The 23,229-nt window shown below is 36.5% G+C and overlaps 1 protein-coding gene across 1 annotated transcript; it reads left to right on the forward strand.

The window, feature by feature from the left end:
* Positions 1–487: 487 nt before the first annotated feature.
* Positions 488–22,920, forward strand: LOC116256172 (E3 UFM1-protein ligase 1 homolog). The gene is made up of 20 exons (XM_031632430.2): positions 488–898; positions 3,172–3,483; positions 4,012–4,278; positions 4,362–4,409; positions 6,933–6,998; positions 7,095–7,198; positions 7,809–7,902; positions 8,032–8,088; positions 8,598–9,021; positions 9,117–9,271; positions 9,596–9,661; positions 9,800–9,868; positions 10,190–10,282; positions 10,430–10,495; positions 11,039–11,085; positions 11,169–11,232; positions 13,987–14,064; positions 14,155–14,217; positions 21,766–21,858; positions 22,621–22,920. The coding sequence occupies exons 1-20, from the start codon at positions 725–727 to the stop codon at positions 22,726–22,728; spliced, it is 2,448 nt and encodes an 815-aa protein (XP_031488290.1). The 5' UTR covers positions 488–724; the 3' UTR covers positions 22,729–22,920.
* Positions 22,921–23,229: the final 309 nt, after the last annotated feature.

Here is a 23,229-nt window from a genome sequence, read left to right on the forward strand (position 1 = left end):
AGGCAGGTCCACCTGGATTTTTTTTTTTCTTTTGCATTTTCAACCGAAACTATTTTTGAAACACATATATATAAAATTCTTACATTACGAAGTTGCCATCAAAGTGGGATTTCTGGGATGCATTGGATCTGACTTGAGATGCTTAGCTTGATAAACCATAAACTTCGGGCGCCACATTAACAAAGCCATGAGAAATTAAGGTTCTTGGCTTCCAAACTGGGATTTACAAGTGAGCCGGATCTGTGTGAGGGTAATGGTTCTTTTCATTTTTTATTGTGCCAAATCCAATTTCTACGACCTCTAACGTACTTACCAGCCTGAGATCCGATCCGTTTGTAAAGTATACTGGGCCATTAACTGCCTAGAAGCCAACGATTTTTTTTTCTGAATTTAAAAACAAGTTGAAAATTACTTGAAATTTACCGCATCGGGAGAGCTTTCCGAGGAGGCGACATTTCTCGCGAATGTGGCGGATGTTTTTAACGAGAGAAATCTCTATCTATCTCTCTCACATGCGCGTTCGCGCTCCCGCGCGCACACACTCACACACAGCCGTTTGCAAATTAACGCGGGCGTTGAGCCGTCGAAAGAAAGGACGGAAGAAGTCTCCGACACGTTCCCGTCCAGCGATCGGCAGACCAAAGTTTTGTGATTGAGACCGGCTTTGGACGAAGAAGGACGAGGAGGCGGTCGTCGTTCCGGTGGATCTCAGAGAGAGAGAGAGATGGATCAAGAGTTGGTGGAACTGCAGAGGCAATTCGAGGCGGCGCAGCAGGCCAAGTCGAGCATAAGGCTATCGGAGAGGAACGTGGTGGAGTTGGTCACGAAGCTCCAGGAACTCCGCATCATCGACTTCGACCTCATCCACACGAGCTCCGGCAAGGAGTACATCACCCTCGTACTCTCTCTCTCTCCCCCCTTCGCTTCTCCTGTTCTTTCCCACTCATTGCATCTGTTATTTTAGGTCTTCTGATCCCGTCGGTTCGTTTTCTATTAGTGCTTATTTAGGTTTTCAGAAAATTCTGGTTTCTTTGGTTCCAAAGAAAGATTATGTTTTCTTTCTGGATTTACGGTGACTCTTCATTCGTATGATTGTGAATGTGGCAATCGGGTACTCGCTTCTCTCACAGTGCGGTTTTCCATGATGATAAGGAAGAGGCGGTGGGAAGATTAGTTGGTGGGTAGTCGTGTATGGTTTCCGCAACCCCGATGAAGGTACCTGCATGTTGATGCCGTGTTGGGATCTTGAATGGGCGAAATGAGGATCGTGCTCGTTTCAGAGGGACGGATTCTCGCTTCGGCGTTGGAATTCGTGGTTGGTGAATCTAGAATAATTGCCGTTTTCGGGGAGAGTTAATCAACATCAATGCTGTTAGTGGGTTGCGCTAGTATCTTCCCTTGGTCGCTTCTGGCCGTTGGAACGTCTCATTGCAAGTGTATCATCCTTTTTTCTAGGAAGTAGCCATTCCGGTCGTAGGCCATCCTCTCTACTACTACGTAACTATATCCTAAACCACACAGGAAGTTCTAAAAGGAGCTGTTGGCAAACAGGTAATGATCTAAGATATTGATTGGCAAGGATGGCGGTTTCATCAGAAAGGAATTGACTTATGAATGTAACCGAAAAAATGCAAATTATGTTCAAATCTCAGCTTTGCAGGATTACCATACACTTTTAGTTTTATTGCTTACATATCTTCTTCAAGCTTTCAATGCAAACAGTGGAAGTCAAAAATTATCGTCCAAGTAGTAGAGTTAACAAGGTTGGACCACTAATTGCTAAGACTTGTTTGTTGTTTCTCATGGTTATTTGGTTGTCCAAGGAAATGCCTCAATACCAATACCTATGTCACATGGGTATGAGTGCCAACACAAGTTTTGGTGTGGACATTGGTGCAAGGCATTTTCAAAAAACTTGAGTGCGGGACATGAATGTGCACATATGGTGTGTGTGTGTATATATATTATAAGATAACAATAATTAGATTTTGAGCAAATAAACACATATATTCATTTTTCGTATTCATAAAATATAGATTACCGGACCAAAAATACTAAAATATACCCCAAAAATTCTAGAATATATATATATATATATATATATATATATATAAACAAAAAAACAAAAATTTGTCTGCCATGTCCATGCTGTGTCCTGTAACTGCACCCATGTCCAGCCGTGTTGACAAAGGTTCGGCGGTTTTCCAGTCGTGTTCATATGACATAGGAGTCAATACATTGTGAATGAAGTACTAGGACATGTAACATCAAGATTTTTTTTTTTTTGGCTTCCCTTCAGAGTTTAGACCAGCCTTATTCTTGGTTTTTATAACATGAGCTTCTATTACATTTTCTAAAATCTACCTCCGTCATGGAGATCGACTATTCTATTGCCAATCCCTATCAGTTTTCCTTTCTTTTATTTATATGCTCACTTATTATTTTTTTATCTTGTTTTCTGGTGTTTATATGTTGCCCTATTTCAGTTTATCCACTCAATTTAAATGCCTTTCTTGAAGAGGCTGTGTGTCTTCTTTTGACTGTTTTAGATTGAGGAGATGTTTGATGCATCACAAATCTGGTTCGAAAATTGAATCCCTTTTAACTGCTCAATGCATTTTCTCCGTAACTGCTCAGTTTGCTGGCAGGTATTTGTGATATATAGGTAGCATTCTTCAACTTTTTCTTCAAAGATGTGCAACAGACCTAATGATCTGAATGGGCATATAGAAAATCAGTGTCATGACAATGATGTGTTTTTTGAAACCTACTTCTGTGCTCTATTTGTATAACCTATTGTTTCTGTTAATATGTTTAAGGCAGTGAATTATCTTTGATTTCGTCTCTCGAGACCCTGTTAAACAACTTCTTACATATATATCTTATATATGCGACTACCATTACAGTTGGCACATGAGTCCCCCTTGTCTTTCTTTTTCCATCTCTTTTATTATGTTAACTATCTAGGTGGACTGATGGCAAATTTCATGATTTATTTCTTTCCATAGATATTTTGCTTAGGCAAAAGTCCTTGTTTATGCACCTTAGATATGCTTTTCACCTATATCTGAATTATAAGTTTGGTGACTCTTTTTTGCATATATGCTGTCCTCCATATCTTGATGCTACAAAATAGATAGATTTATGAGTTCCTTTTCAATTGTATATCAGGACCAGCTGAAGTTAGAGATTGAATCTGAAATTAAAAAATTGAGGCGTGTTTCTCTTATTGAGCTTGCTGACACAATTGGTGTGGACTTGTACCATGTTGAAAGGCAAGCTCGGGAAATTGTGGCAAATAGTCAAGAACTCATGCTTATACAGGGGGAGATAATGTCAGAATCATATTGGGATAGCATATCTGAAGAAGTCAATGAAAGACTTCAGGAGTGCAGTCAGATTGCATTGGCAGAGCTTGCAGCTCAGTTGCATGTTAGCTCAGAACTCATATCTAATGTGGTGGAACCTCGCCTTGGAAGAATTGTAAGTGTAATTATCAAATAAGTTGAATCTTTGTTTTGTATAAGGACAAGGCTTATGGCTATATTTTACAACTAGTTCTGCTCTTTTCACAAAGTTCTTCTTGCCACTTAATCTCTTTCCCTTCTGTTTTTTTTTATAGTTTATTTATTTCCCTGTTCTATGTGCTTGAACTCCATTTGTGTCTGATATTGGTGCCAAAATGCCAATTATCTTTTCTTGATTTTCTCCTGCCACATAAAATCGTGGTTATTCTTTATATGTTCTCAAGCAATATATCTACATTGGTTGTGATGCTCTTCACAGAAATCATTTTGACTACAAGAAGATAGGTTTTGTGGCATGCAGATGCTCTCTCTCTCTCTCTCTCTATATATATATATATATATATATATATATATATATATATATATATATATATATATATATATAATGTCAGTGTTGAATACTAATATCTGATACTGTTTTAATAGTTTGCTTGTTTCTTTTTCTTATGGACATTATCTAGTTATTCTGCTTCTGTTGAACCAGGTGAAAGGGAGACTAGAAGGTGGGCAATTGTACACTCCTTCATATATTGCTCGTGTTAATGCCATGGTCCGAGGAGCTGTGAGGGGAATTACAGTTCCAACAAATTTATCTACTGTTTGGAACTCCTTGCAGCAGTTGCTACAAGAAACTGATGGTGCTGTTGGAATTTCTGTTGAGGCTTCACTCTTCCAATCACTGTTCAATGAAATCTTGAAAGAAAAGGAAGTCCTAGGGTCACTTCGGGCAGGAATGCACTGGACACCAGCTGTAATCCTTTTTCTGTTTCACATTTTTATTTCATTTCTATTGATTGTCTTTCTGAAACTTGCTTCCTGTCCTGCTTGTGCTAGGTTTTTGCACTTGCTCAAAGGGAGAGCATAGAGTCTTTCTTTTCACAGGTTTGTAGATAATCTTTTTATGAATCCACTATTCTTTATTTCTATTTGTGTTGAAGTACTATAGCTACTTGATTGGAAACTTAAAGTCATAACATAAGTCTATCAAACAAATCTGATGTGCAAAGGAAATCAACTTAGTGCTCGATAGCCAGCTAAATTTAATAAGGGCAACAAGCCCAAAAGCTATGTCTTTATCACAACCATGAGATTAATAAGCTGTAGCATCCTGGCCCAAACCTGACCTTCGTGCCTGGTCTAGATGATACAAATCGTTTCATTGCTGCTTCAGTTCACACCTCAAAAGGAATATGGACGAGGACATCTAGTAGTATGATATACATGTTTATAAGTCCTTCAATGGTTCTCAAAAGTCAAAACCATTAGTATGCTGCTAAACCATCCTTTCTTTGAGATATTATGTTCAGTACCTCTTAAGAACATGTGTCCGTGCTTGTTAGCTCCAAGTGTCACGTGTTGAACTTGACTTTGATTTCGACTGTAACAACTCAAGTGCCAAGATGGTGGATCCCTATTTGTCCTATGACCAACTTCACTTTGCCCCTTAAAAAGTTTATCAATCACGAGACTATATTCTATAGAACACAAGTATATAAACCCCTAAAGATTTCTCAGAATTTTCCATCAAGGACTATTTTACTTGGGGTGAGGGTGATATATAAACATATATGTGTGGTCAAATTAGACATATGAGGTGGATGGGATATAGGCTGAGGCATGTAAGTCGCCCAAAAAGAAATGATTTTCTCTTTGAAATTTGTCTATTAAGAATATCATTTTTTACCCCTATCTTCTAATATCTTGGTTGAAGTGGGAACTTGAGAACCTCACCATCTTTTCTCTTTCTACTTTCCTCTGTTTTATGTCAACTAAGACTGCTGGGCTTTACTTTCCTCTGTTTTATGTCAAATAAAACTGCTGGGCACTGCCTAGGCCCCAAACCATGTCACATGGGTGCAGGTGCCAATACAGGTGCTGGTGCGGGCACCGGTGCTAAGCATTTTCGGGGACACGGTTTTATGTGTGTGTGTGTGTAAGATTATAAACAAATAAGCACATATATGCATTGTTTATATTCATAAACTATAGATTATTGAACAAAAAATGCTAAAATATACCCAAAAAATACAAAGCTAGAATATACCAAACAATGGAAAAAATAAGTCTGTCGTGTCCCGTGCCTGCCTCCATGTCCAGCTGTGTCAACATGGGTGTGGCAACTTTCCAGGAGTGTCTGTGTGACATAGGCCCCAAATAGGCCATTTTCTGGTGTCTATCACATAGATATGCCTAGTGCTTTAGCTATGTATGGTAGCTGCTGCAGAAACCCTTGTGGTTCAGAATGTCAACGCCTTACAGACGCAACCTGCAGCTGCGTGCATGTTGATGAGGCAACAGGCATACTGCATATGTAAGGCAGAAAGTAGCTACTCTTTCATGTGATGAAACTAAAGTGTATAGACTTGCTGTATGTACACAAACATAAATACACCAGCAGAGATACGGATGTGTATATATAGATATTCCATGCAGGCATTCATTATCATTTTCTTTTGTAAAAAGTTGTTGCTGTTTGGAATGCCCATTGTCATTGTCAGATTAATTGTTTATAGTCTAATTATTATAATTATTTCTAGATGGGATTTGGATGCTATATATATTTTCCTTTCTTCAAATAATGAGGGAAACCACTGAAGCTTTTGGACATGTTGGACTTCGTCTAGGAGGTGCATGTATACTATGCCTTGTTTGGTTGTCCTTTGGTTTTAAACCTCCTCGTGAAGACCTTCTCTTGCTCACCAAAAAAGTTTCCTATTGAATTGGACTTGTCGCAACAGATGCCCCCTGATATTGAATGCTAGATCTCTCTTTGCTTGGCGGTTTTAAGTCAGCCTGCCTAGCCAGGTGCATGGAGCCTCGTGTGAGCAACTTAATCTGCAAAATATGTGATTATTTAGTTTATATCATCCCTCAGTTTATGAATGGTTTGTGTCACTGAATGAAAATCTATGGTTCTTTGGATTTACTCAATATGGTATGTGTGTGGATCCATACAATATCGGAAGTGAATTACAAGTCATCTGATCTAGAACTTTCATCTGTTTAATCAGTCAAGGAAGAGGGGCTCTTTTTGAAGATGGTTTCACTGACTCTTATATAGGTGTTGTAAGAAAGAATGAAAAAGACATTAACTTTGTAGGATAAAGTATGTTGGGAATGCTTGGGGTTGTGAGCTGTGTAATTGGTGATGCTTAGTCAGTGTTTCTAAGATGGAGCTATTTGGACGCAATTTGTACTAATGTTGAGCCTTCAAGGGTATTAACATTCAAGTTCATCCATAAAGGACAAAATTTAGTTATTTGTGATCTGTTTGTTTCTTAGTTCTTTTTATATATGGAAGAACAACACAGTGCTGATAGCTCAAACAGTAGTTTTCTGCATTTTCTTTCTGACCATCGTAGTTCATGTGTATTGCACCCTTAACAGTCTTCTTTCATGTTGTAGAATTCCTATATAAACTATGATGTTCTTCACAAACTTGCTGTTGCCCAGCCTAAGCAGTATCTACAGGTACTCAAAGGACATATATCTGCATTATTGGCATATGCACATTTTTTTTTCTTAATCCACTTCTAAAATTTAATGTTTCTGTTTACTTTGGTTTAGTCCAGATATCCTGAAGGTATACCATTGGAGACTGTTTTTGTGCACCCCTCTATGGTTGAGATGTTGGATGCTGCAGTGGAAGATGCTATAGAACATGCTAGCTGGTGAGTCTTTGTGCTTTATTGGCTCACAATCTTATAGATGTCAGTAATTTCTCCTGTATTGCACTTTCATCTGTTGAAACCTGAACGTGGTAGATTTTTCTTTTCACTTGCTGATTTGATTCTTGTGCTTCTTTTACTGATAATATTTGTGGGTTAATAAAATTGCAACTGTGTGCCTAATATCATGCTTACACACAACGCTGATATTGCTGTAAGTATGTTTTGGACAAAACCTCCTCCTGAGTTCTCTTTCCAGCATTGGGCTTCTTTGGAAAATCTAAAAAGTTCTAAAGATTGGATATTAAGAAAATGCGTTTCATGCAAAATAGGTAGACAATAAACTTTGAAATTTAGAAGACAAACAATAGAAAAATATGTACTTATGAAGTATTTCTTTTTAACATCACAAAAGTGTGTGAGAATGTTTTGGTAATTCCCTGAAACAATTTTCGGATGATGACTTAAAAAGTATTCAAAATATCTTGCTCATAATATCAACTGTCTCTACACTTTAAGTTTGATGATATTTTCAAAATGTTTGTAATATTTTAAAGTTTGGTACATTTTTTCTTTTCTAAATGGTTTACTCTGATTGTTTGATAATTCACAGGATTGACAGTCTTTCTGTTTTGCCTTCATTTTTTGGGCACCAAGATGCTGCCAAGCTTTTATCCCATTGTCCTTTGGTTCAGAGTTCTTTTAGGGTAAATTCCTCTTAGGCTTTCCTGTGATCCTATTTCTTTGCATGAAATGTATGGTATTATGAATGTTTCTTTTTGCTAAATTGATGATGCTAACCTTTTTCATCTTTGCTTGTCCCTTTTCTTTTGCAGAATGCAAAAGCTGTTCTGTTGGGGGAAATATATATTTTGAGTACTGCTTTCATCAAGGTAAGCATAATTCAGTAATGGAAGGTCTTAAGTTAATGCCTCTTTGTTGTGAATTTCTTAAGGTTCATTGACATGATGCATCGCAGGAAGAACAATTTTTAAGTTTGACAAGATAGGCCTAGTAGTTTTCTTTATTGGATAAACAGTGTGCGTACTCAAGGATCTCCAGATTATTTTTCTCCATATTTTTTTTCAGTTTGGATGATCTTTATGTGATTCACTTAAAGGGCTAGATATTTTTCAGATTTATGGCCTGGTTGGTTCTGCCATTGCTGCAAGGCACACACTGACATCCATGTACACATATACCTCCATGTGCATGCAAAACAACACATTTATGTGCCTGGGCTTCAGTAGCTGGCACTGGTCATCCATTGCACAGCACCTTTTTCATTTTACAATTGAAGTTCTTTAGTTGCTATTATTACATAAAATAGTAGATTTAGGTGTTTCAGTCAAAATAAAGACAGTTTACAAGTTTTTGATTGTATCTACTTTGTACTCTGCAGAGTGTTTTCTCCCAAATGGAGTTGAAGGTGGATGACTGTATCCAAGCAAAATTATCTTCTAGTCATGGCACACATGATAGTTCATGCTCCTCCTCTATGTCCAATTCCAAAGATGATTCTGGAATCAATGGGGATGAATCTAGTGGTGGCAAACATCTGGAAAAGGGTTCCAAAAAGAAGAAGAATAAATCTACAGTCTCCACAAAATCTGGTGGGTCTGAAAATAATCATGAAACTCTGTCTAACCTGCCAACAAAGAACAAGAAACATCAAGGAAAAGGCCGGGACAGCAATACTTCTCAAGTCTCTGATACAAAGCCTAGTACAAAGAAAGAATCTAGTAAGTTTAGGGATGATGAACTCGATTCTCTGTCTGAAGAGTGGATGTGTCAGCAGATTCTGGAATTGTTTCCTGATTTTGAAGGTCAGAGTAAATCTGGCATCATGTTTCCTTTAAATAAGATTTTGACATTCTGGCTTCTTTTGACTGAATTGTCTGATCAAATGTGTCGATTCCAGGCCATGATGGACCAGACTCATTGGTTATGGCTCTGGTGATGCATTTGAGGCCAATGTTGCTATCTTCCTGGAAGGAAAGAAGAAATGCTGTGCTAATGGCAACTGCTGATAGGAGGAGACGCATGATCGAAAATATGCAGAGAAAGTTGGATGAGGTTGGCTTTAATAAAGCTATAGGACTTTCTGGTGCCTTCAAAGAGTTGATCTTGCTTTCTATGCTGTTAGTAATAACTAAGGATTTGGGACCATAATTCAGAAATTAATTAGTTCTTTTTTTTTTGTGAGCTTAGATGATCTTCTATTTGTTTGGTCTGTTGGCATATCCTTTCCCAGGTCTTATCTGAAGTGTGAGCACAATTATGTCTGTTTCAGTGACTTTGTTTTTTTGCATATGTGCATAAAACCATCTCTTGCACTAATTCTATCCCTTGTTTTCCTGTTTGTGCATTTTAATTTTAAATTTTCCCTCCCAAATTCAGAGTTCCCTGGAAATGCAGCTGTTTGGGAAAGCATTGGACCTCTTTGAAGACGATCCTTCAATTTCAGTATGTCCCTAGTCCTGACATCCCTTTATATATATATATATATATATATATATATATATATATATATATATTATCTAATGGATGTCTGCATCTTTTTGATGATGGTAAAGTTTACTCTAATTGTCTATCCATTTGTAGCTTGTTTTGCATAGGCATTTGCTTCGAACAATGGGTGCTTCAATTGTCGACTGGTTCTTGATAAATCTGGTAAATTCCATCATATTTTACTCATGTCAAATTTCTTATTCAGTACTGATAAAGCTTTTTTCAAGTTTTACTAGTGGTTCACTTTTAAACAATGATGACCATCTCATTATGAAAAGAAAATCTCATTTACTCTTTTCTAATTGATGTTAGGAAGCTGATAATCTGTCAACTTTATTATCTGTTTGCTTTTTCTTTTCTAAAGCTAATACATTGTATGTAGGCCTGCTTCTCGCGAACTTTTTTATTTTATATTGGTACTATGGTATTTTACTAAGAATTTTCTCTGTATGAATCATTCTCATGGTATCAATGTGGGTATAGGATATTTACAACAAGCTAAACACAGGTGGTGCAGTTGAAGAAATTCAAATTTCAGAGCCTCCTTCATTGGGTTCTGCAGAGAGGCAATCCATTGTGAGTCATGACAGAGCTTTAACTTTTCCCCCCTTTTGTGGAAGGACATGTTCGTTTCTACTTCTGTATCTTGGAAGTGATATGTATGGTTGCAATCATGGAATTTTAGTGTCTTACTAGCATATTTTATTTGCTTCTTGTTTCCAGATAAAAAGCTTACCTAGGTCACTTTCAATGAAGGCTCTTCTAGTGGTTGAGGCTTTAGAGGGAAAGGTATTGGTTTATCACTAGTGAAATAGGAGAATTTGTTTGGTACTTTTATTCTACATGATGTGCATTGTGTAACTTGAATATCGTTATGCCTTTATACTTGTAGAATGATGGACCCTGTTGATCAAAGAAATAAAGAGGCATTGCTTTTTGCCTACTTTGCATAATCTGATTGGAACTAGTCGTTGGGAATCTTTCATTAGGTTACTGTAACTTACATGACATTTCATGAAACAGTGGTCCCATAAATTTATATATGTAAGATAGTGGTTGAAGCATTTCTTTCTGTTCGTATTCTTCATGTTGTATTTACGTCAGCATTATTTTTGTCAATGCTTCTGAAAAGTAGCCTTCGTTTACGTTCTTGGATTTTCTTGTCTTTAAGTTGTTATTCTGTATTATATTGGATGTTCATTATAATGTGATATGTTTCTTCAGTGTATGACTTGGTATCTAGAAGGCATGCTACTTTGTTTTGTAAAAGGATGTAATGTATTATGTGTAGCTAACCTTATGCAAAATTCTCTGCATTTTTTTACTGTACAGCAAGTTGATACTTTTATGAATGCATTATGGGAAATGGCAGAAGAAAGGTGAATATCTTTGCCTGGACATTTTCTTAGGCTTTTTTGTGTGTACACTTCACAGAAGTTTGTCTCAAATGTTGTGTATGCAGTGGTTTATCTGTGAAGAAGCTTGACAAGAAACTGGAGAGAACAATGTTGCATTCATATCGTAAGGTATATACAGGTTATTGTGTCCTCATGTTTATGCATCTGGTAGCCATTAGGCAATAGATTAAGCCGTTGAGTGTTTAACTTGTTAGATCATTCACATTATTTTCAAGTGAACTATTTCCGATGGAGATGTATGGAAGGATGTTGCATCATGTTGACATCATACACACACACACACGTATCATCTGTTCTGGCACCCAAGTTTTTTTAAAATACTTTGCAGCCCCACTCACATCCGTGTGACTAGCAAGTAAGTAATGTTGCAAGCATGCTTATCTCGTCCATGTGCTCTGGTAAAAATATTTACATGATTACTATCCCAGAAAAGTTTCTTGTGCTGACAACTGAATATGTTTCACCCACCAAGTCAACCTTGTAAGATCTATTAGGTCACATACCAAAATATTAAGAACATAGTTTCCCATTGGTCAAAAGAATAGATCCAAGCTGTCGTGTATTTGGTCACTGTGAAGTCTTTCTTGGTTAGGGTTTCAGCACCTGATCTATGAGCATCCTGTTTAATTTCGTTTGCTTGTGCCGGCCAACAAGTAATTGTTGTAATTTTTGTTTGCTAGATAGTCTTAACAAAAAATGGTCAACTTCTTCCAGATCTTAAGAAGAATTTATGTTAAATTTTTTAAGTGGTATTTAGAATAGTTAATGCTCATTATAAAATTGAGAATGGACTTGGTTTCTTTCATTTAAGTACAAAATTTTCCATGCATCAGGCATTTGCTTTTCCCCTGCCCTATGCTTAGTCCACCGATCCATGGTCAGATGTATCTTTGGTTGATCCGGCTGATGAAAATTCCAGAAACCCCATGGGTATTATACTCTTAGTTACTTAGGGTACACAAGGCCCAGTTTTGTGAAGTATGTAAACACAATATGTATCAATCTGACCAATACTTAGATACATAATCTAAAAAGTCAACTTTTTTTATATAAAAAATCATTAGGAATTTTCAAAAATTCATGAAAAGTTATAAATAGTCATGAGAAAATAGGAAAAATCTATTCTATGGAAAAAAATCAACTGCATAAAGGTAAATTACATAAAAAGGTATCAAGGAACAATCATGAACTAATAATCAAACAGAAATATAGTAATCAAAGTGCATCCATTGGGTCAACTTAAACTTAATGTCCCTGATACGTAAGTCTAAGAGTAAAACTTCAAGTACATGATTCTAAAATTCAAATATCTGACAATAAAACCCTTAGACTAACCAAAGTAAGAGGGAATATATATTTTCAATAAAGAAATGACTTCACTAGGCTCTTCTACTCTGTTTGGTTTTTCTATTCCCCTTGGTGTCTCCTGCTCCATTAAGTTACCTTGATGTGGTGGTTTGCATAACTGATGGTGTTGCTGCGGCACTTTTCAGAATCAGGACAATCTGATTTAATTAGTAGTGATCTTTAGAGTCAGAAACAATATTCGGTAGAGGTGGATTTGATTTATCAACTGCAATCCTTGTCCTTCTTTGGACTAACTCCTTCATGAATGGGTCATGTAGATAGGTGTTTTTTTTTTATGTAAATAGATGATGACATGCATCATTAACCACCATCTCGTTGCCCAATCAAAGGCAACTTATATGTAGTCTACCTCATAGATGTAGATTACAGAATGAACATGTTGTAATTCTTTTAAACAAGTTTAGCTGCCTGTATTGACGTGTAGGATCATCAAATTTTCTTGTCGATCCAGCCATAGTCAATTGTAAGTCAAATATTGACAAAAGAAAACAAAAATTGATGGTCATGTAACAAACTTTTTGTTAAAAAATGGTAAAAGTCAAAGTTCTTATAATTTTGACAATGAAGAATGTGAAAGCTTCTACATTTGACACAGAATCAGTTCCCCAGACATGAAGTGAGAACCTGGCATTCCCCAGACACGAAGTGAGAACCTGGTGTTTTTCTCCTCAAACACAAGAGCACCTTCACAGATAACTCTTGAGAGTGTATTGAGTTCAGGAGCAAGGGACTTCAAATTCCTAAAATTGGAAAAGTGCGTTTAGAGTTTAGACCCCTTTTTCCAGGACATCTTTATTGCATGATATGGACTGCGTTATATGTGGTACAAGTACCTATAATACGATACAGGTGTTTCACTTGTACCTACTTTACGGCCCTAAAACTAGCTTTGGAGGTGTACCTCTTGGTCTTCCCAATACGTTATGTAACATAATGTATCATATGATACTTTACATTATGTATTACACTGGTAAGGCCTGATGTACTTTTTATAAGGTGGCGTTCTGCATAAACTAAGGTAATACAGGCAGTTTTATACTTCCAAAAACTTTTGCATTGTCAATGCTGCGTATTGCTATGTCCTTCCACTTGGAGGGTGCATAAATGACTAATGATTGCTGAACTACTATGGCCCAAGTTTTAGGTCTTGCACAAGCAAAGCATGGATGTAATAAGATGATATATGTTATTCAGTCTCAGAAACTCTTAAACCAAATATACTTGGACCCTAATTCTAAGCATGATATGATGTGTGTACAGAAAAAAATAGTAAAACTATCATCTTTCCTGTGTTCTTTAACATCTCCTGGGTTGTCAGCCCCACCATTTTGAGAGAAAACTTGTAATGAAACTCCTGTTCTACAGTAAGGTGTGAATGAACTTTTCTTTTACAACAGAATGCTGTTTTCTATTATGTTACTATAGTTAGTTTGTGCATTTAATGTCTTGATCATGATTATGTTTGGTGGTGTTATCATATGTGTTCAAATATAGGATTTGTTGACCCAAGTTAGTGCTGAGACTGATCCTGTTGCCCTTCTGCCAAAAGTTATCTCGCTTTTGTATTTGCAGGTCAGTATCTTGTGTGGTTAATGCTTGACGTAATGTTTTTCTTTTTGTTAGAAAACTTTTAGGAATCTTATAAAATGTTTCTGATGCTAGGTGTATAATAAAGTCCTGCAAGCACCTGGAAGGGCCATATCTGCTGCAGTGTCTAAATTGAAGGTTAGGGTTTTCTATATCCACGAAAAACTGCAATTACCACAGTATGCATTCAGAATGTTGTAGCCAGAATTTTTCCTTTTACACATTGCTAATGTTTGCAAGGTTCCACCTTCCTTAGTTATGTTGAACTATTTAGTTTATAGGAAGAAATTAACTAGGCAAATGTAACTTTAAAGTAAACCAAATGAATTCATTGTAATATTGGGGACTTGGTTCCTTAACTTATTTATTGCAATGTATAATAATTAGAAACTTAATAACGAACTATCGGTAGAATGTTTCACTGGTTGAACACTTCTTTCTATATGCACGCCCAGTTTGCCTTAGAGGTGTCAATATTTTGACACCCTTGTGTAGTTCTTTTGGAAATTTGATGCTTAGAAAAGAGCATGTCATCAAAGTCCTTTCTGTGATGCTGTTCATCCATGTCCTTCACCGGCATTTCATGCATTCCTATATTTTCCAAGCAATGGTCCATATAACACGGTAAATGTTATTTGACTAGCCAAGTTTGGAATGTGAGTGCTGTTGGCTGGGTTTGGCTAACCAATTGCTTGAGTGGCAAAAGTTAATCTGAAGGCTTATGATAGCCCAGTTTCAACTCTAGTTATTTCCTCTATACCTTTGTGGATATCCCAGCAGCCATGGGGTTCTTTAGCTCAGCACAGTTTTATGAATTACATTGCAAATTGTGACAATGTCTATATATTTTTCTTTTTCTTCACAAAAGAAAAAGAGAAATAAGAAACCCACGATTGTGAGCCTGTGCTACTACAGATGCTGATTTTGTTCAACATGCTTATTTCTCTAACTTGGTGTGCTAGTGCAGATGTTGTGTCATATATTAATACTCAAAGATGATTCTCCTGGTTATGGATGAGTTCTTCAAAAGGGTTTCAAATGCAGCATCTACTAAACTGCTAGCTTTCCAGACAACAACTGCTAGCATAATTGTTCCATATCTGCTCTTGGTTGTGGTACGAGTAGGACAAACTTCTTGTAAATCAGGCCCAAATTAGGCAAATACTTCAAGAATATCACTCTTGAATCTCCCACTAGCTCAACAAGGCAACACACAAGAGTCCTCTAACAAGAGGATAAAGAAAATATATTGATCTTCAGCCAAACAAGGCAAAAACTACAAGATGTGGCTTAACGAGCCATACATTAAAAGGGGACAACAGTCCCTTATTTATAATACAAGGGAAGAAGAGAGGAGGAGAGGAAATGGCTGTTGGGCCATTTCCAACGGCTAGAATTCTAGCCGTTGGAGAGAGGCCCAACAGCTATTTCCTCTCTTAACTAATAATAAAGGTGAAAAAAAGAAATAGAAAAATACATAAAAGAAAATGAAAAATTACAAGTATGACCTAGGTACCCTAAAATATACACATATCTATCTATGTAAGATATATATTAGCACACTAATATATGTAATGTACATGCACATAGATATATATATATATATAGGAATACATACATTCTAACATCCCCCCTCAAACTTACGGTGTGATAACCGAAAGTTTGCCAAGGAGAAATTGAAACCTCGCAGCAGCAAGAGCCTTGGTAAAGAAATCTCCTAGTTGATATTCAGAGGGAACATAGGAGAGATCTATGTTTTTCTGAAGGAACTCTTCACGAACATAATGACAGTCCATCTCTATATGCTTTGTTCTTTCATGAAATGTGTGTTTGCTAGCAATATAGATTGCACTTTTATTGTCGCAGCAAAACTTGACAGGATTCATGATATGAATTCCCATGTCCTTCAATAAGCTTTTGAACCACACTATCTCCATTGTTGTAGTTGCCATCGCACGATACTCAGCTTCTGTTGATGATAGTGACACCTTATTTTGTTTCTTGCATCGCCAGGAGATTAAGGAATCACCTAAAAATACACAAAACCCAGTGGTGGAGTGCCTATTGTTGGGATCTCCACCCCAATCAGCATCTGTATAAGCAACTAATTCTAATATAGAAGAGGAAGACATAAATAGTCCTTTGTTGATAGTGTTTTTCACATAACGGACAATCCGCATTGCCGCTCCCATGTGCACTGAGGTGGGTCTTTGTTGAAATTGGCTTATCACATGCACAGCATGAACAATGTCAGGTCTGGTGATGGAGAGATACGAGAGAGCGCCAACTATTTGCCGAAAAGGAGTGGGATTCTCCAATATCTCTCCATCATCAATTTTCATTTTTACTCCCAGTGCTTCTGGAGTATCCACAACTTTGTCATCTGAGATACCTGTTCTGTCAACTAATTCACTGGCAAACTTCATTTGAGAAAGAAGATAACCCTGTTTGCTATAAGCAACTTTAATTCCAAGAAAATAAGTTAGTCTTCCCAAATCAGTCATCTGAAAGCATTTGTTAAGAAAATCTTTTACCTCTATAATCCCTTTATCATCACTTCCAGTAATAACCATATCATCAACATACAATAATAAAACAATTACACCTACGGAGGTGGTTTTTACAAACATGGCAGTGTCAGAGTAGCAAGATTGAAAACCTTGATTAAACATGACACTACTAAACTTATCAAACCAAGCCTTGGGAGCTTGTTTTAAACCATAAAGGGCTTTCTTAAGACGTAAAACTTTGTTTTGAGGTAGATCAAAACCAGGGGGAGCACTCATGAAAACTTCTTCCTGCAGGTGACCATTTAAGAAAGCATTTTTAACATCCATTTGAAAAATAATCCAATGTTTAACAGAAGCAATGACAATAAGAGTTCTAACAGAAGTCATGCGAGCAACAAGAGCAAAGGTTTCTTCATAATCAATCCCATATTCTTGAGCATATCCCTTGGCAACAAGTCTGGCCTTGTATCTTTCTAAGGTTCCATCACTTTTAGTTTTGATTTTATAGATCCATCTACATCCAATAATCTTTTTCTCTGTTGGTAGAGGCACAATATCCCAAGTCTCATTGCTTTCAAGAGCTTTAAGTTCAAGATTCATGGCTTCAATCCAATTGGGATCTTCCTTAGCTTCAAGGTAAGAAGATGGCTCATAAAAAGAATGATGTGCCATAAGACAAGCTCGAAATTTTGGGGAAAAAGACTCATAATAAATCTTTGAGGAGGTCTAGTGTGCCTTTGGGATCTCCTAGGGAGAGATTGATTAGTTTCTTGATTTTGGGGATCTCTTCTTCTATAAACTAAGATCTCTTTTGGAGGAATCAAATGAGTAGAATTGTCATTGTTGACTTCTTCAATTGGCACTTCTACAACTTTATCGGGTTCATTATCATCAATATCATCATCAATATCATTAGTCCAAAGAAAAATATAATCTTCTAGTTTCTTGGGTTCATCTTTGAAACCATCTTCATTTTCTAGAAAGATCACATTTCTAGAAACATAAACTTTATCTCTTTCAATATCATAACATCTATAACCCTTTTGAGTTTTGGAATACCCAATAAAAACACAAGAAATGGCTTTGGAAGAAAGTTTATCATCTTTGTCACTTAACACAAAACATTTGCAACCAAAGACTTTAAGTCTATTGTAATTAAGTTTAACATGATGAAGTTTTTCAAAAGGAGAAATATGTTTCAAAAGTTTGGTAGGCATTCTATTAATTAAATAGGTTGAAGTCAAAACAGCCTCAGCCCAAAAATTTTTGGGAACATTTTTAGATAAAAGAAGGGCTCTAGTAGTTTCAATAATGTGCCTATGTTTACGCTCGGCCACTCCGTTTTGTATTGGAGTGTTAGGACAAGATCTTTGATGAACGATGCCTTTTTCTTTTAGAAATTTTTGAAATTCATTTGACATAAATTCTCCTCCTGAATCACTTCTAAAGACTTTGATGTTTGAGCCAAATTGGGTATAGATCATGTTGTAGAAATTCTTAAAGTTTATGAAAACCTCCGATTTGTGTTTGAGAAAGTAAACCCAAGTATGCCTAGAATAATCATCAATAAAAATCACATAGTACAATAATCCTCCTTTCGACATAATAGGAGCGGGCCCCCACACATCCGAATGCACTAAATCAAAAGATTTTTGGGCAATAAAGTTTCTATTATCAAAAGGTAAGGCTTTCATTTTAGCATTGATACAATCATTACAACAAAAGTTCTTTTGACAAAAATTCTCCATGAAAGGAAGATGAGACATTTTTTTTATATTGGTGTGTCCAAGTCTTTGATGCCAAGTTTGAATGTCACATTCTTTGGAGATATTGCAAGATGGTCTTGAAAGGTCCAAAAAGTCTATGTAGTAGAGATCTTTTGTTCTAAAACCTTCCCCAATCGTCTTCTTGGATACTCGGTCCTGTATCAAACATTTGGATTGTGAGAAGATTATATCAAAACCAAGGTCGGCTATTTGAGAAACGGACAATAAATTTAAGCTTAATTTAAGAATGTGTCTTACTTGAGGTACTTTTAAAGTTTTGGATCCAAAATCTAGGTGAAGATTTCCAATAAAATCAATTTCAAGAGAAGTACCATCCGCCGTTTTCACAAAGGAATAAGAATCATTTTTAGTGCATTCGGTGAGAAGGGATCCACAAGGCGTCATATGAAAAGATGCACCCGAATCAATAATCCAAGAATACTTACTTGAAGAAGTAGATGCCACGGTAGCTCCCAAAGTTGAAGGTGTGCCTCCTCCCTTTAGAAACGGTTGAAGAGCACTTATGAGTTGATCAAGTTGGAATGAGCTTGCTTCTTTTCTTTCTTCTTGAATTGGAGCCGCAACATTGCTTCTTTTGTCAAAAGTTCTAAGTTTTGGACATCTTGGCTTGGTATGTCCTTCTTCTTGACAATGATAGCAAATAACTTTTCTTCTTGCTCCTTCATTTGTACGATTGAAGTGAGGAGGTCTATAAGGTCTCAAATGGGCCCCCGGCCTAGATGTGGCAAGCACATTGTTGACTTTCTCTTTATCAAGACAAAGACGATTTTCCTCCATTTGAAGCTCCGCAATAGCCTCATTCATAGATGGTGTTTTAGAACGATGAAGTAAAGCGGTTTTGACACCATCAAATTCCGGTCTAAGACCTATGATAAACTTGTAAAACTTGTCACGTTGTATTTGCTTTTCTCTAAGAATAAGATCTTGTGTCCAATGTGGTTCAAAAATACTCAATTCATCATACAATTGATCCATTTCAGCCACATAATCTTTAATAGGTCTATCTCCTTGTTGAAGATTGTGAATTTTGAGTTGAACATGATGCATATAAGCAACATCTCTCATGGTATGAGTTTTCTTTAGATATTCCCAAGCTTCTAGGGCAGAATTTAATTTAGAGATTTGCCCGCCAGTAGCATTGTCAACACAAGTCAAGATCCAAGTAATGATTTTGTGATGACCAACACTCCATTCTTCCCATTTCTTGTTGTATTCAGCCATTACCTTTTCTTTTTTGGTTGCATCCAATTCCATAGCCCTTCCATCAACAATTTTCGTAAGGACTAGTTGTGGTTCAAGTTTTGTCCCATCAACTAGTCCCCAAAGGCTTTTACTACGAATAAAGTGTTCCATAGTTCTAGCCCATTGTATGTAATTCGTTGATGAGAGTTTGGGAAATGGAAGAGAAGAGACTTTGTCATCCATGGGCACAATCAACAAGGTAGATCCACTTACAAGTTATGAAGAAGATGGCAGCCACGTGAAAAGAAGTCCACGGCAAGGATAAAAACTCAGCAACAATAGAAACCAGTCACCCTTCCAACAGCCACGAGCTCACCACCAAGGGAGCTAAATTCCGTCCAGAAATCACCAAAAAGAAGCCAGCAAAAACACTCTTCTTCTTGTGAAAAACAGCAGCAAGCAATATCTCGAACACTTGGAGTGCTTCACAGCTCCAACGTAGGAGTAAAAACTGAACCTTCAATCTTGAACGGCAGCAAGACAAAGAGCCAAAGACGTGGCTTTGATACCATGAAAATCAGGCCCAAATTAGGCAAATACTTCAAGAATATCACTCTTGAATCTCCCACTAGCTCAACAAGGCAATACACAAGAGTCCTCTAACAAGAGGATAAAGAAAATATATTGATCTTCAGCCAAACAAGGCAAAAACTACAAGATGTGGCTTAACAAGCCATACATTAGAAGGGGACAACAGTCCCTTATTTATAATACAAGGGAAGAAGAGAGGAGGAGAGGAAATGGCTGTTGGGCCATTTCCAACGGCTAGAATTCTAGCCGTTGGAGAGAGGCCCAACAGCTATTTCCTCTCTTAACTAATAATAAAGGTGAAAAAAAGAAATAGAAAAATACATAAAAGAAAATGAAAAATTACAAGTATGACCTAGGTACCCTAAAATATACACATATCTATCTATGTAAGATATATATTAGCACACTAATATATGTAATGTACATGCACATAGATATATATATATAGGAATACATACATTCTAACACTTCTGAACCTAGTCCTAACCTGACCTGAGCTGTAGGTTCCAGAAACAAATGCGGACCTTGGTTCTAGTAGTTAATTCTGTCCGTAAACTGATATGATTCCACATGGACCTATTGTTTGCCAGGTAGATAGAGATGTGTTTAAGCATGGTGGATAAAAATCAAAAGACAATGATAATGGCAATTACTAAAAATATGTTTGTTGCAACAGTGTGATTAGAAAGTGCAAGCTTTTCTTGAAGATTTTTGTATTGCTTTTTGCATTCAGATCTTACTAGAGTTGCTGTTCAAGCCGCCATAGACATCCATAATTTGCTAGTTCTCATTGTATCACTTGAAAATGGAGAAAAAAAGCTGCTGCTTGAGTAGAATAGGATAGAAAAGTGAACTACTGGTACCAAAACTGAATCTGGGGTAACTCATTTACTTACGTACTCTAATCAGGCCAATCTTGTTTGATCCAACAGTTATCCTTCTTAGATTGACCTCAAGTTATTTAAAAAATGACTGTGATGAAACACTGAATTAGGCATGTCACACGATCTGCTGGAAACCTGAATTTGGATGATGAAAATGCTTCAAAATGCAATAAGGAAATCAAAAGTGTCGCAAGATACTAGGATGTGAGTAAAGTTAATTTATCTCTCATGATTTTATGCTAGTTTCTTCAGTCCCAAACTGTGGGGGTCATGAGATTTGAGAAAGCTAGCTAAATGTTGCTTTTGGTCTTCTTTGAGTGCTTTACAAGCTTGAATATATCGTCGATTCAGTATCTGGTCTACAAATTTCTTCCCTCTTTTTCATCTTCTATGACATCACCTTATGATAGTTTATCATTTCCATTATTTCTCTTTGTGCCTTCAATTGTTAATTAGGTTGATCATTTCCATTATTTCTCTTTGTGCCTTCAATTGTTAATTAGGTTGATCATTTCCATTATTTCTCTTTGTGCCTTCAATATTGTTAATTAATTAATTTTTACTTCGGTTGACGTTTGAATCTGATACAACTTTTATGATTGTAATCACCTTTTTTTTTTCCATGTTTTGCATATTTTTCTTGTATCTGGATCTGATTCCATTGATTTTACATGTTTGACTCCTTATGATGTGATTCTGTCTTCTGATGTTTTATGCATCTAATGGGCACAGGATAAGCTTGATGTTTCTGCTTATACAACCATAAGTGAATACCATGCTGCAACTGTTACTCTTTTGTCCTTGCTATCAGCTGCAACTGACGATGTGAGTAATCTTTCTCCCCTATTAAATTTTAGCATTCAAGGTGTCTTTAAATTACTTTGTTCTTCAGTGTTATTGGGAAATTTGGACACTCGTATATGGAAGAGGTTTTTTTTTTAAATTTTTCTGGTAATCTCTGTCATATGTTTTGAACAGTTTTCTGTCTTTTAGACCATGGCAGTCTGCTTTCCAGCTCTTCTATATATTTTGGTTCGATCAACGATGGACTTGAGTGTTTTGCTGGCTGTTTTCTTTCTTAAGAAAATCGTATGGGAGGAGTCCCATCCTTATGCCATGTCATTCTATTATTTTCTCTTTATTCTTTTTCAATTATTTAAGTCTTTTTGAGGTGCATCTTGGGATGCATGGAAGAACTTGTTTATGTCCCATGTAGGTTTGGTTAATATTATGGATTTTTCTTGTGTAAAAACAAAACGAAAAAAGTTTAGCTAGTGTGAAGCGACCTACAGTAATGAGGTCATTGGAGATGAAAAGCCTGGAATCTGGATTATTCCCACGCAAAACCATCCATCTACTCAAATGCCATAAGATCCATAAGTCAACCAAAGCTTCTAGTTGGTTTATATAATTATATTGCCAAAAGGGCTCGTGGTGTTTGCAGTTCTTTCTGTTGCATTACCTGAAATTAGTTATCATTTCCATCAGCAATTAGAAACTATTCTTCAACAAGTAGGTAATACTTTTGTATGCTGTACGTATTTCAGTCCATATTAATAATCATTTGACCTCATGCTTGGGTTGCAGGAAATGGACTGCACTGCAGATCGGATATTAAGTAAAAGGGAGTTTCTAGAGAGCCGGATGCCAGCCTTGAAAGCCCTTGTATCAGGAAACAGTTCATCCACAAGCTGAGACTTTTCGGTTTCCATGATAAATTTGTTCGGCAAATTTTGGAATGTCCGCTTTCTTGTAAATCCTGTTTTATTACTGAAAGGCAGCTCTTCAGTTTTGAAATATGTTGATCAAGAGCACCAAAAAAATTATGCTACCATGCATAGGATGTAATGGAAAATAATTTTTTTCGCATTCTATCATTTCAATGAATTGTACCTCCACTCACTGTTGTTTTTTATCATAACTGGAGAGGATATTCTTTTCATGGTTGGACGACAGTTATGTTTTTCAATTATTGTACAAAAAGAATATTTTATCAATAAACAAAATTTGGTACATTTTATGAATTTTTATGTAGAAAAGACGCTTATGCGTTAATTTTCTTAGAATTTTTGTTATATAAATATTTTAGATTTATGTGATTAAACTAAAGAACGTGATTTGCTTGAGTCTGGATCGAGTGTGACAGTACGACGGATACCATACCGAATCCCAAGACCAAGAGTGTCAAAACTAGCG

The sequence above is a fragment of the Nymphaea colorata genome, chromosome 6 (assembly GCF_008831285.2).
Source record: "Nymphaea colorata isolate Beijing-Zhang1983 chromosome 6, ASM883128v2, whole genome shotgun sequence".
Taxonomy (NCBI): domain Eukaryota; kingdom Viridiplantae; phylum Streptophyta; class Magnoliopsida; order Nymphaeales; family Nymphaeaceae; genus Nymphaea; species Nymphaea colorata.